Source organism: Rhincodon typus, chromosome 3 (assembly GCF_021869965.1).
Source record: "Rhincodon typus isolate 14 chromosome 3, sRhiTyp1.1, whole genome shotgun sequence".
NCBI classification, from domain to species: domain Eukaryota; kingdom Metazoa; phylum Chordata; class Chondrichthyes; order Orectolobiformes; family Rhincodontidae; genus Rhincodon; species Rhincodon typus.
This window is the reverse complement of record NC_063334.1, coordinates 60427074-60442125: the sequence shown is the minus strand read 5'-3', so window position 1 is coordinate 60442125 and position 15052 is coordinate 60427074. Positions and strand designations below refer to the sequence as shown.

Sequence of the window (15052 nt, the reverse complement as noted above, 5' to 3'; positions counted from 1 at the left end):
AGTCTGCCACAAACAATGGCCTAGATTTTCCTGAAAATTGTATCATAGTAACGGTGTAATTACTTGAGAGATGATCACAACCAGAAAAAAATTGACAAATCACTGTGCTTAACACTTACTTACAATGATCGACATTATAAAGTGTTCAGCTATTGCTTGACATATGGCAGTTATCTACTGAAGTCAATGGCCCTGAAATGAAATCACAGAGGGCTCCAAGCACGTCAATTGCTAAAATTTATTTTCTTGAAAAGTAATGAGCAATTTTCAACTGGAAATCATGTAAGCGGAGTCAAAAGTTTGACCATGAGCAATCACGACACCAAAAAAAAACTGGAAAGGCAGATTGCTAGAGGGATACAGACAGTTTAAAGAGAGATATTGATAGGTTAAATAAGTGAACAAAAGGACGGCAAATGAATTGAAGGTGGGAAATTATGAAGTTGTTCATTTTGGAAGGGAGAGCAAAAAAACTGATTATGATGTAAATCGCGAACAACTGCAGAAAGCTGTAGTACAAAGGGGCTTGAAGGAACTTGTACAAGAAACACAGAAACCTAGCAGGCAATTAGGAAAGCTAATGGAATGTTGGCCCCTACTTCCAGGGGGTTGCAGTAGAAGAGTACGGAAGTCTTACTGCAACTGTACAAGGTGCTGGTGAAACCACATCTGTGAATAGTTTTCGTCCCCTTATTTAAGGAAAGATATCATTTCATTGGAGGCAGTTCGGAGAAGGTTCACAAGGATGATCCTTGATCCATCTTATCAGCAAAGGCTAAACAGGTTGGGACCCTATTCACTGCAGTTTAAAAGAATGAGAGGTGATCTCATTGAAACATATAGGATTCTCAACAACAGGATAAATACAGAGAGAATGTTACCCCTCATGGGACAGTCAAGGACCAGAGGGCATAGTCACAGACTGAAATGGCTCCAATTTAAGACTGAGATGAGGAGGAATTTCTTCTCTCAAAGGACTGAGATTCGTTGGAATGCCTTGTCACAGAGAGCTGTGAGGACAGAGTCCTTGTGTATGTTTAAGGCTGAGATAAATACATTCTTGATCAGTAGGGAAATCAAGGGTTATGGGGAAATTGCAGGCAAGTGTACATAAGGAATGTCGGATCAGCCATGATCCTACCGAATGACAGAGCAGGCTCAAGGGGAGGAATGGCCTATTCTTGTTCTCATTTCTTATGGTCATAAAGTTCTTAGATATACATTGGGATGGCTGCACCTTTCTTTAAAACTGTTTTTTTGTAATACATATTTTACCTTTTTGTCATCTTATCCATTTAAGTGTAAATCTTACTAAGATATCTAGGTTCTTTGGTCAGCACGACAGCCTGGTAACTGGACACTACCATGACCTGGGCAATGGTGACTCTTGCCTGTAGCCTGTTGAGGTTCTTGCTGCTGCAGGTGGTCAGGTGCAGATGGTGGAAGTCCTTTGAGCCCTCTTTGCAATCCCAGGTCATACTGCACCCATCACCAGACTCTCAGTGGTCAGATACTTAACAACAGTGGCTAAGGGTTGTTAGGGAGTTCCAGGAATCTGATCCAGCAACAATGAAACAATGGTGGTAATGGGAAACCTGCAAAAAGGAGATAACTAAAGTCCAAAGACAGTATGTTCCTGTTAGGGTGAGGGACAAGGCTGGTAGGTGTAGGGAACGTTGGATGACTAGAGAAATTGAGGTTTCCATCAAGAAAAAGGAGGAAGCACATGTCAGGTTTAGACAGCAGGGATCGAGAGACTCCCTAGAAGACTTTAAAGGCAGTAGGAGTATACTTCAGAGGGAAATCAGGACGGGAAAAAGGGGAAATGACAGAGCTTTGGCCAACAGAGTAAAGAGAATCCAAAGGGATTTCACAAACATATTAAGGATGAGAGAGTAACTAGGGAGAGAATCGGACCCCTTAAAGATCAGCAAGGCCACCTGAGTGTGGAACTGCAGGAGATGGGGGAGATACTAATCGAGTATTTGCATCAGTGTTTACTGTGGAGAAGGATATGGAAGATAGAGAACATGGGAAATAAATTGCAACATCTTGAAAAATGTCCATATTACAGATGAGGTGGTGCTGAACATCTTAAAACGCATAAAGGTGGATAAATCCCCAGGATCTGATCAGGTGTACCCTAGAACTCTGTGGGAAGCCAGGGAAGTGATTGCTGAGTCCCTTGCTGAGATATTTATATCATTGATAGCCACAGGTGAGATGCCTAAAGACTGGAGGTTGGCTAACGTAGTGTCACCATTTAAGAAAGGTGGTAAGGAAAAGCCAGGGAACTATAGACGGGTGACCCTGACATTGGTGGTGGGCAAGTTGTTGCAGGCAATCCTGAGGGACAGGGTTTACATGTATTTGGAAGGCAAGGACTGATTAGGGATACTCAACATGGCTTTGTTTGTGGGAAATCGTGTCTCACTAACTTGATTGAGTTTTTTGAAGAAGTAACAAAGAGGTTTGAGGAGGGCAGAGTGGTGGATGTGATCAATATGGACTTCAGTAAGGCGTTCAACAAGGTTCTTCATGGTAGATTGGTTGGCAAGGTTAGATCACATGGAATACAGAGAGAATTAGCTATTTGGATACAGAACTGGCTCAAAGGCAGAAGACTGGTGGTGGTGGTGGAGGGTTGTCTTTCAGTCTGGAAGCCTGTGACCAATGGTGTGCCACAGGATCGGTGCTGGGTCTACTGTTTTTTGTCATTTACATAAATGATTTGGATGTAAACATAGGAGGTATAGTTAGTAAGTTTGCAGATTACACTAAAATTGGAGATGGACAGCAAAGAATACCTGAAAGTACAACAGGATTTTGATCAGATGGGCCAATGGGCCGAGGAGTGGCAGATGGAGTTTAATTTAGATAAATGTGAGGTGCTACATTTTGGAAAGGCAAATCAGGGCAGGACTTATACACTTCATGGTAAGTCCTTGTTGCTGAACAAAGAGACCTTGGAGTGCAGGTTCACATCCTTGAAAGTGGAGTCACAGGTAGATAGGATAGTGTAGGTGGTGTTTGGTATGCTTGCCTTTATTGGGCAGTGCATTGAGTACAGGAGTTGGGAGGTCATGTTGTGGCTGTACAGGACATTGGTTAGGCCACTTTTGGATTTTGGAATACTGTGTGCAATTCTGGTCTCCCTGCAATAGGAAAGATGTTGTGAAACTAGAAAGGGTTCAGAAAAGATTTACAAGGATGTTGCCAGGGTTGAAGGGTTTGAGCTGTAGGTAGAGGCTGAATAGTCTGGGGCTATTTTCTCTCAAGCGTCGGAGGCTGAGGAGTGACCTTATAGAGGTTTATACAATCATGAGGGGCACAGATAGGGTAAATAGGCAAGGTCTTTTCCCCGGGGTGGGGGATTTCAAAACTACAGGGCATCGGTTTAAGGTGAGAAGGGAAAGATTTAAAAGGGACCTAAGGGGCAACTTTTTCATGCAGAGGGTGGTGCATATATGCAATGAGCTGCCAGAGAAAATGGTGGAGGCTGGTATGATTATAACATTTAAAAGGCATCTGGACTGGTAAATGAATAGGAAGAGTCTAGAGGGATGTGCACCAAATGCTGCAAGATTTACTTAGGATATCTGGTCAGCATGGACGAGTTGGACTGAGGCTTTGTTTCCATGGTGTACTTCTCTATGACTCTTATGATATAGTTTCAAGTCAGGATGGTGTGTAACTTGGAGGAAACTTGCAGGCTGTGGGCTCCCATTCTTCTCTTGCTCCATGGGCTTCGAGGAAGATTGAGTTCATGGGTTTGGAAAGTGCTGTCTTAGGAGTCTTAGTGAATTGGTAGCTTTCATTGTATCATTATATATTTTAAAATTAATTTCACTTCATTTTTATTTTGCTCAATATTACATTATTACTTATGGTGCTGACTACTATTTATCATTTCCCTCCTCCCGAACTTTTGTTGATTTTCCCCCTAAGAGTTGGTGTGCCAGGCAGAGATGGCACAGTCACCCTGATAGAGTGGGCGTAGAGGTCACTCAGGCAGAAGAGTGGGCACACAGGTCACCCTGGCAGATTTGGTGTACCGGTGCCAGAACAAAGGACAGCATGCCAGTTGAACATAAAGGGATGAGGAAAGCTGTTGGGAAAAAAAGGTTTGTTTTTGTTTTGTTTATATCATAGCCTGAAGGAAGTTGCATTCGATGCCTATATGACTGAATTCATAAATTTTACAGACTGTGATCACCTTCGAATACTTGACTCCTTGAGCCTGGTCGTCTGTGATCAGGACTTGTTTAGATTATACCATTTGACATCCATTGATATCTGCTACAGTGCTGAATATTTTAGAGCATGATAAAATGCTCAATTTTTCCAATACGGATTTTTCAGGAAATAGTGTGCAGGTGACTAGCCATTATTTACATTACAATTAAAATTTTCTCGGTAATTTGAGCAGCTTTTATTATCCTTCTGAAACAGTCTCTAAGATAGCTTTTGTGGCTCCCCTCCACCCCAACTCAATCAATAGTAATTGTTATTTTTTCCTGAATGGATACCCATCTCCTCCTCACCCTCATGCAGACTGGGAAATAATGCTGCTGTTGCCCTAGTAGCAGTGCAACTTCTCCAGGCATGAAAATGTAAAAGGTTTTCGTTTCTCAACAGAGGTTACATTTGACTCAAAGCATTAATTTTGTTGCTCTCCCCAAATCCCCAGCACCTTCCATTCATATTTCCAGATTTCCAGCCTCAGTAGTACTTTGCTTTTATTTAAATAGAGAACCATTTGTCTACCCTCTTTAAACAAAAGAACTTTTCCGAAACATTAGGATGATCATTTTATTTGTTTATGATACAGCACAAAGGGGGATTATTATGCCCATCTTGCCTGTGTTGGCTCTATGAAACGGCCATTTAATTTGTCCAATTCTAACACAGTAGAACCAGGCATAAAATTAAAATAAAACTATTCAGCAGTGATATTTGAAAGTATTTCTGCCCTCAAAAGGAGAACAGAATTCTGTAACTCCCTCTGCTAAAAAGCTATTAAGAACAGAGATTTATATGTTTTTGTCATACAAAGTTATTAAAGGGTTACAAATCGAGAGAGGTCAATGGAGTTAAGATACAGATCAATTGTTATCTAATTAAATAGTGGTACAGTTTCAAAGGCAGAATTCTATTCCTGCATTATTACATTTCTAGGTAAGAGACTGAACATGCAGGGCAGGACTGAACAGGACACTAACTTATATAATACCGTCAAAAGGAAATATGACAGCAAAAGCAACATATTGAAATGTTTCCAAAATTTTAACAGATGAAAATGTTTAGTACATTGTTTTAATCGGAGATAAACTTGCAGTGATTGAAGTCATGGTAGACTATAACAAACAGCCATGATGGTAACTTATCTAATTAATGGCCATTGAGATTACATCAGTTGAGCGAGATGTTCACAGAACAGAAAACTCAGAGCTGAAAGTGAAGCAGTGCAATAGTGTGTAATCCCATCGAAAGCAATTTTTGTCAGTTCTTTTTGCCTTTTTGTTCCTGTTTATTGCTTCAATGATTTAAAACTGTCCTTTCAAATAATGGATCAACTTTAGAAGTCATTTTGCAGAAGTAGGGGCATAGTTTTGATCACATTTTTACATAAATATTATATAGGAGCTTTTCTATTATAATTGAAAGACTGGCCACTGTTTGCGTAACTTCTATCTTACCATCATAATCCTTGCAACATACTCTAATTGGACATGCAGGTAAGCGTGAAGGGCATTATTGACAGAGAGGTTGGAACACTGGATCATACTTACTGCACGCCAAATCTAGTAATGTTCTAAGAAATTCAGGGCCATTAGTTTATTTAAGTTTTGATATAGAAGCAGCAATGAGATAAGATGTTTTTCACGAGAATATTGCCTCATTTAATTTCTTAGTCCACATGCTAGTTTCTACCAATGCATCCAATCCAATAGAATTAATCTTCAGGACATTCTACGCTTTAAATCCTCGACCAGTTTGCTGACACTTTTAAAGAGCTTAATTGGATCATCAAAGCAGTCTCAGTCTCAACAATCAGCATGATCTCCTAAAACTTTCTAGAAGTGTTGACAATGCAAATTCACTTGAAATAAAGATTACTGCACTGTCAAAGCTAGAAATTGGAAATTTTCCATGACTTTGATCCAAATGCATTATAACTACCAAAATAAAATAGGATATGTGGCTCAAGCAGCTAAAAATATCAAGTTATTCATGCAAAGCTGACAGCTAAGAAAGTATGAACCAGGAATCAATAAAGACAATTTTAAATTTCTGGAAGAAACTGTCATGATGTGATAAATCTATTTTCCTTGGAATCTTAAATGAGAATATTTGTTGATTAAAAAGTCGAGTAGCCTCTTTGCAATCAACATGAAACAGATCAACAACATGCTGTGATGACAGCACTGAACTGCTTCATTCCTGCTAAATTAACAGACTGCTTACGTTCAACATCCAATAATGAATGAGAATATTTGTTTCTCCAATTAAATGGAAGACCTAAGAATTCTTTTTGTCCCCACCACTGATGCTATCCCTCTCCCTGGCAACAGTCTAAGACTATGCCAATCTGCTCCCAAAATTGGTGCCACATTTGATCAGAGATAACCTTCTGCATTTGTATCTATGCCAATGCTAAGACAAACTATTCCCATCTCTGTATCACCCAACTTCATACTTTCTCAGCTCTTTTGCTATTGAAACCCTTTGTACCTTTGTTACCTCTAACTTGAATATTCCAGCGTGCATTTGGCTGGCCTCCCACATTCTCCCCTGTCTAAACGTGAAGTCATCCAAAACTTTGTTGACTGCGTCTTAAGTACTAAGTTGCTCTAAGTTTCATTCTCCTATCACTCCTGTGTTTAGGTTGATAGTGACTCCCTGTCAACAGCTTCATGATATTAACATTCTCATCCTTATTTTCCAAATCCATCCAATGGCCTATTTCTATAATCTCCTCCAAATTTACCCTTGGAGAACTCTAATTTCTTGAATATCCTTAATCTTAATTATAGCATCTCAACTACTGTTGAGATATTCACTTGCCTTGGCCATAAAGTCCAGAATACATTTCCTGCACCTTTTCACTTCTCTACCTTTGAGACACTCCTTAAAGCCTAGCCCCTTTTGATCAAGCTTTTGGTGATTTGACCCAACATGTCATTAAGTGGCTCCATGACACATTTGTCATATGATGCTGCTGTCAAGTTCCTTAAAACATTTTATTGCATTTAACAAGTTACGATACAATGCTACAATTAGAACATAGAACATAGAACATTACAGCGCAGTACAGGCCCTTCGGCCCTCGATGTTGCGCCGACCTGTGAAACCTATCTGAAGCCCATCTAACCTAAACTATTCCATTATCATCCATATGTTTATCCAATGACCATTTAAATGCCCTTAAAGTGGGCGAGTCTACTATTTTTGCAGGCAGGGCATTCCACGCCCTTACTACTCTCTGAGTAAAGAACCTACCTCTGACATCTGTCCTATATCTATCACCCCTCAATTTAAAGCTATGTCCCCTCGTGCTAGCCATCACCATCCGAGGAAAAAGGCTCCCACTGTCCACCCTATCTAATCCTCTGATCATCTTGTATGTCTCTATCAAGTCACCTCTTAACCTTCTTCTCTCTAACGAAAACAGCCTCAAAACCCTCAGCCTTTCCTCATAAGACCTTCCCTCCATACCAGGCAACATCCTGGCAAATCTCCTCTGCACCCTTTCCAATGCTTCCACATCCTTCCTATAATGCGGTGACCAGAACTGTACGCAATACTCCAAGTGCGGCCGCACCAGAGTTTTGTACAGCTGCAACATGACCTCATGGCTCCGAAACTCAATCCCTCTACCAATAAAACCTAACATACTGTATGCCTTCTTAACAACGCTATCAACCTGGGTGGCAACTTTCAGTGATCTATGCACATGGACACCGAGATCTTTCTGCTCATCCACACTACCAAGAATCTTACCATTAGCCCAGTACTCTGTATTCCTGTTACTCCTTCCAAAGTGAATCACCTCACACTTTTCCGCATTAAACTCCATTTGCCACCTCTCAGCCCAGCTCTGCAGCTTATCTATGTCCCTCCCTCTGTAACCTACAACATCCTTCTGCACTATCCACAACTCCACCGACTTTGGTGTCATCCGCAAATTTACTAACCCATCCTTCTACGCCCTCATCCAGGTCATTTATAAAAATGACAAACAGCAGTGGCCCCAAAACAGATCCTTGAGGTACACCACTAGTAACTGAACTCCAGGATGAACATTTCCCATCAACCACCACCCTCTGTCTTCTTACAGTTAGCCAATTTCTGATCCAAACCGCTAAATCACCCTCAATCCCATGCTTCCGTATTTTCTGCAATAGCCTACCATGGGGAACCTTATCAAACGCTTTACTGAAATCCAAATACACCACATCAACCGCTTTACCCTCATCCACCTGTTTGGTCACCTTCTCGAAGAACTCAATAAGGTTTGTGAGGCACGACCTACCCTTCACAAAACCGTGTTGACTATCCCTAATCAAATTATTCCTTTCTAGATGATTATAAATCCTATCTCTTATAATCCTTTCCAACACTTTACCCACAACCGAAGTAAGGCTCACTGGTCTATAATTACCAGGGTTGTCTCTACTCCCCTTCTTGAACCAGGGGACAACATTTGCTAGTCTCCAGTCTTCTGGCACTATTCCTGAAGACAATGACGACATAAAGATCAAAGCCAAAGGCTCTGCAATCTCCTCTCTAGCTTCCCAGAGAATCCTAGGATAAATCCCATCCGGCCCAGGGGACTTATCTATTTTCACACCTTCCAGAATTGCTAACACCTCCTCCTTATGAACCTCAATCCAGTCTAGTCTAATAGACTGTATCTCAGTATTCTCCTCGACTACATTGTCTTTTTCCTGCGTGAATACTGACGAAAAATATTCATTTAGCACCTCTCCTATCTCTTCGGACTCCACGCACAACTTCCCACTACTGTCCTTGACCGGCCCCAATCTTACTCTAGTCATTCTTTTATTCCTGACATACCTATAGAAAGCTTTAGGGTTTTCCTTGATCCTACCTGCTAAAGACTTCTCATGTCCCCTCCTGGCTCTTCTTAGCTCTCTCTTTAGGTTAGTTTAGAATTAGTTTAGAATAATGTCTCTTTACCAGCAAGGAGGAGAAGAACAATGAAGTGGGCATACCATCATCATCTCCATGCTCTTTAGTAAGTCATATATCATTCTGAACTGAACATATATCACCAATTCTTCTTTGTCATTCGATCAATATTCAGCAAATCAGTGCCGAACACCATTTTGAGAATGTCACCCCACAAGGATTACTTAGGTTCAAGGACTAAACTGACTAAAAACATCTTAATACAATGAGAAATGGGAGCAAGGTGTAGAGCTGGATGAACACAGCAGGCCAAGCGGCATCAGAGGAGCAGGAAAGCTGACGTTTTGGGTCTGAACCCTTCTTCAGACCCTTTTTCTGAAGAAGGGTCTAGGCCCGGATTGTCAGCTTTCCTGCTCGGCCTGCTGTGTTCATCCAGCTCTACACCTTGTTATCTCAGATTCTCCAGCATCAGCAGTTCCTACTATCTCTGAGAGATGGGAGCAATCTTATTTGTTTCACTTACATCCTGAAAAGAAATAAACTAAATAAAACTTTTGTACTGGTATCATGAAGAGGTCGAACAAAGCAATAGAAACAGGGTACACTTATGTTCAGGGAGAAAACAATGAAGATGTAATAAACTTTCCTAATCTTCAATCCAAAAATCCTAATAGGCAAAAACGAAAAGGAGGTGAGGCAATACATTAATAAAGGGAAGTATCAGCACGGTGGTTAGCAGTGATATAGATATAAAAGGTCATGATGTGAAATTAGTTTGGTGGAAAAAAGGAGTGGCAAGGATAAGAATTCATTGGTGCAAGTTGTTTACAAGCCCCCAAAGAGTTGTCTCACTGTAGGTCAAAGTATAAATCATCAAATAATGGAGGTGCATAAGAAGGGCACTACAATCATTGTAGCTTTTAAAGTAAGTGGCTGCAGAGATAGTGGAGGCATTAGTCAAAATATTCCAGAACTCACTGGATTTTGGGAGGGTTCCAGCAGATTGGAGAACTGCTAATGTGATGTCCCTGTTTAAGGATGGAGGGATACAGAAAGCAGGTAACTATAGACCAGTTAGCCTAATAGCCATGAATGGGAAAATGCTAGAATCCCCTGTTAAGGAATAAAATGGCAGCACACTTAGCAAAGCTTAACGCAATTGAACAGAGTCAAAATGGTTTTGTGAAAGGGAAATTACGCTTGACAAATTTGCTAGAGTTCTCTGAGGATATGACAAGCACAGTTGGTAAAGGTAGCCGGGGGTGTAATATATTTGGATTTTCAAAACGCATTTGATAAAATGACACATAAAAGGTTATAGCAGAAGATGGCAACTCACAGTATTGGGGATAAGAGCACAGCATTTAGAAATACATTTTATGATAAAGCAGAGTCAGCATTGTATCAGAAAGTAGAAATCATGCCGGATGAATTTGCTAAAGTTCTTTGAGAAAGTTACAAGCAGGATGGAAAAATGGGAAGCAGTGGATGTATTTTCAAAAGGCGTTTGATAAGTTATTAAGTAAGAGAAGTACCCATGGCAGTGATGATAGTATATCAGCATGGATAGAGCACTGGCTAACTAATAGAAGGTACAGAGTTGAGATAAAGGGCTCATTTTCAGGATGGCAATTTGTGACTGGTAGAGTGCCACAGGATCAGTGATAGGACCACAATTACTTAGAATGTATATTAATGACTTGGATGAGGAAAGTGAATGTACTATGCACAAATTTGCAGATGACACAAAAATAGTGGGAAGGTAAGTGGTGCCAATGATACAAAGAGTCTGCAGAGGGATATAGACAGTTTAAAGAAGCAAGCAAAATCTTGGCAGATGGAACATAATGTAGGAAAATGTGAGATTATGCACTTTGGCAGGAAGAATAAAAGAATGGAATTTCATTTAAATGGTGAATGACTGCAGAAAGTTACAGAACAGAAAGATTTGGAAGTCCTCGTCCATGAATCACAAGAAGCTAGCATCCAAGTTCAGGGGTAATAGGGAAGGCAAATGGAGTGCTGGCCTTTATTTCCAAGGGATTGGAATATAAAAGTCATGAGGTTTTGCTACAACTATATAAGGCACTTGTTAGACCACAGCTGGAATACTATGTACAGGTTCGGGCCCCTTTTCTAAGGAAATTATACTTACATTGGAGGCCAGAGAAGGATGTGCCAGATATGGAGGGGCTGTCTTAAGAGAGGAGATTGAACAGGTTGTGCCTGTAATCATTGGAGTTTAGAAGAATAAAATACAACCTTATTGAAACATAAGATTATTTGAGGACTTAACAAGATAGATGTAGAAAGGTTGCTTCTTGTTGTGGGAGAGTAAAGGACCAGAGGCATAATCTCAGAAGAAGGAGTCATTCATTTAAGACAGAGAGAGGAAGGAATCCCTTCTCTCAGAAGGTAGTGAATCTGTAGAATTCTTTACTGCAAAGTATAGATAACACTGGGTCATTTCGTATATTCAAGGCTGAGATAGAAAGATTTTTAATCAGTAAGGGAAAAAGAAGACAAGTGGAGTTGAGGATTATTTGAGTAACCATGATCTCATTGAATGGTGGAGTAAACTTCATGGTTGAGTTGCCTGGTTCTGTTCCTTACGGGGTAATCTATTAGAATGGATGGAGGTTTAGTTAACACGCAGAATACAGAGTCTGGATTAGTGGGCCTTTTACAGGTTGAAACATGCAACCAGTGGAGTGCCAAAAGGATCAGTCCTAGGTTTCAATTGATTTGGAGGAAGGGGTCAGAGTGTGATGTATCAAAATTTGCCAATGATACAAAAATATTTAGGGGGTGGGCATTATGTGATGAGAACATAAGAAATCTGAAAGGGTACATAGATAGGTTGAGTGAGGGGCAAAGACATGGCAGATGGAGTTTAATATAGGAAAGTGAGATATAGAAATATAGAAATTGGTCAGAAGGAACAAAAATGGCCAGGCTATTAGTAAAATCAAAACTATAACAAGGTGCAAGAGGGATTTGGGTGTTGCTGTGCATGAAATCCAAAAAGCTAGCATGCAGGTGAAGCAAGTAATTGAAAAGGCAAATGGAATTTTGGTTTTTAATGCTACAGGGTGAGAGTTTGAAATAGAGAAGTCTTATTACAATTGTACATGGTGTTGGTAAGGCAGCACTGTGGATACTGTGTACAGTTTTGGTCCTTGTATTTAAGGGGTTGACTTATCAAGGATGGCTAAACAAGTTAGGATTTTATTCATTACAGTTTACAAGAATAAGGAATGATCTTCTTGAAACATACAAGATTCTGAAAGGGCTTGACAGGGTAGATGTTCAGAAGATATTTGCACTTGTTGGGGAATCTTGAACTAGGATATACAGTTACAGAATTAAGGGGCAGATACATCACGATTTTCTGGAATGGGGCTCAATGGCCTGTTCCTGCTCTTATTTCTTATGTTCTTATGAAAATCCTAGTGTGCAATGATATCTCAGAAATGGGATGCAACATGGCATTCTGATATAGAAAAAAAATCAATAATTTTAAGTGAAATGCAGTTTACCTGCTTTGCAAATAAACAATCACAACATACCATTCACAATTAAACAAATTCTACAAATAAATGTTAAGTTCATAACTATTTCATGTGGCCACAATTTAGTAACAAATTACATTCATAAGTTTTAGAGATGACAGTTAAAATGAAATAGTAATATCTGTGTCTAGGTCACAATATGTTGTTAGACCTGTTGAGTTTCTCCTGTGTTTTCTGTTTTTGGAGCAATGTATTTTCTGTTACTCCTAAATTAGACTTCTGCCTTGTCTGTAGTCAAAAACTAATCTCCTGGATAAAGTTGCTTGAACCTATTTTATCACACTGTGTCAGAGACCATATTCAATGGTAATTCATGGCACAATTCCAATACCAGGAACAAATAAAACAGTATACCTATTCTTGGTGCAAATCACACATGTACTTCTATTTACAACATATACAGCTGAAAGACATTTCCATTTCCACTAACTAACTAAACAAAGCCAAAGGAGACTCATTATCTTGGGATTTATTACTCTGGTCTAAAATAAACGAGTGGAAAGCTAAAGTGCTGTGGAACAAACAGTAAGTGAACAACAAACTGGTGACAGATTTTAAAAGCAAAACAAAAAGGTCAGCTTATTGCCCTAATAGAACCTTTTTTTTTAATAAAAACCGAAAGAACTGCGGATGCTGTAAATCAGGAACAAAAACAAAGTTGCTGGAAAAGCTCAGCAGGTCTGGCAGCATCTGTGAAGGGAAAAACAGAGTTAACGTTTCGGGTCCGGTGACCCTTCCTCAGAACTGATGGTGGCTGGGCAAACATCAGTTTATGTGCAGAGAAAAGGGGATGGGGTAGGGAGTAAATGATAGGATAGAGCCTAAAGAGAGAGAAGAGCAGTAGGACAGATAACATGTTGATAAAGTTCCCTGACCAACATGTCTGTCTCTGGCTTGCTGCAGTGTTCTAGCGAAGCTCAACGCAAGCTAGAAGAACACCACCTCATTTTCCGCTTGGGGACCCTGCAGCCCTCTGGACTCAATATCGAGTTCAATAATTTTAGGGCCTAACTTTCCCATGTCCCAGCCCCCCCAACCCAACACACCAGGCCTTGTTATCACATAGCCTGCCACTACACACCCCCTGTTGTTAGTCACTAATAGTCCCCATTAACAACTATTCACCCTCTCAGCCTGATCGTTCGCAACTCTATCTGTCCTACTGCTCTTCTCTCTCTTTAGGCTCTATCCTATTGTTTACTCCCTGCCCCATCCCCCTCCCCTTTTTTCTGCATATAAACTGACGTTTTCCCAGCCACCATCAGTTCTGAGGAAGGGTCATCGGACCCGAAACATTAACTCTGTTTTTTCCTTCACAGATGCTGCCAGACCTGCTGAGCTTTTCCAGCAACTTTGTTTTTGCTGCGAACACTTTTTAAAATTCACTTCATAAGAAATGACACTGGAGTCAAGTCAAATAAATAATACAAAATAAAATCACAGATCTAAGTTCTGTATGTTTTTTTACATCATAAACACAAATGGTTTGATGAACTGACTTACCCCCATGAGAGACAACTCTTCTGTAAGGTTCAATAGCCTTCATGTCAATCCTATGTTCTTGATCCCCAATAACAACAGTTCTCCACAACCGATTATCTGTGCGTTCTTCTTCGGCAGTATATTCTGGTATAGGTTCTACCACCTCTTTTCCAGTATGAGTGGCACTGGGTGTTTCATCTAAAACAAAGAAACATTTAATAAATATTTCAATCTTAAGAAAAGTAATGTTTAGCTGAAAACCTTTATAACATACTTCAACACAAGCAATATTATGTAATGGAACATGCTTTAGATCTTGGAAATTGGAGATAAGAACAGGTCAGGCAAGATCTGTGAAGTGGAAAAAAAAACTTAATGTCCAAATCAGTACAGTTGGAGAGAAAGAATGCAGCAGGAAAGAAAAGAACAAAAGAGAAGGTTTGCAACAATGTGGAAGGCAGCAGAAATTACATGACAAAAGGTTATTATTTACTAGCAATGATGCTTCAGTATAACATCAATGTTAAATACACTCAAGTCACACTACTTTTAAAGGAGTTTGTTCATGTTAAGAACATGCTTAAAATGATCAAATCATGCATCTTATAAAACAGTCATTGTTTCAATAGATCAACAGAAATGTAGCTTCTCGTCCTATTTAGCAGTGTGCGTTTTGTACTTCCCATCTGTCAAACACTTAGTGTAGCAAATAACTTCTCTCTTCTGGTCACTGATTCCTCACTTCATTCTCAATAGAAGCAGCTGCCACTGTGAATATTTCACAGCAAAATATAGTTTAGTGTTTTAAGTTTGGTATTCTCTTCCCATTTTTCTACTTGCTT

The 15052-nt window shown here is 39.9% G+C and overlaps 1 protein-coding gene across 1 annotated transcript in view; it reads right to left on the bottom strand.

Moving 5' to 3' along the window:
* Positions 1-15052, bottom strand: part of LOC109936174 (protein prune homolog 2-like) — a 103217-nt gene that overhangs the window by 42928 nt on the left and 45237 nt on the right. Inside the window, exon 2 of the mRNA XM_048593494.1 lies at positions 14232-14408. Within this exon, the coding sequence (XP_048449451.1) occupies positions 14232-14408 (177 nt within the window). The remainder of the gene's footprint in view (positions 1-14231; positions 14409-15052) is intronic.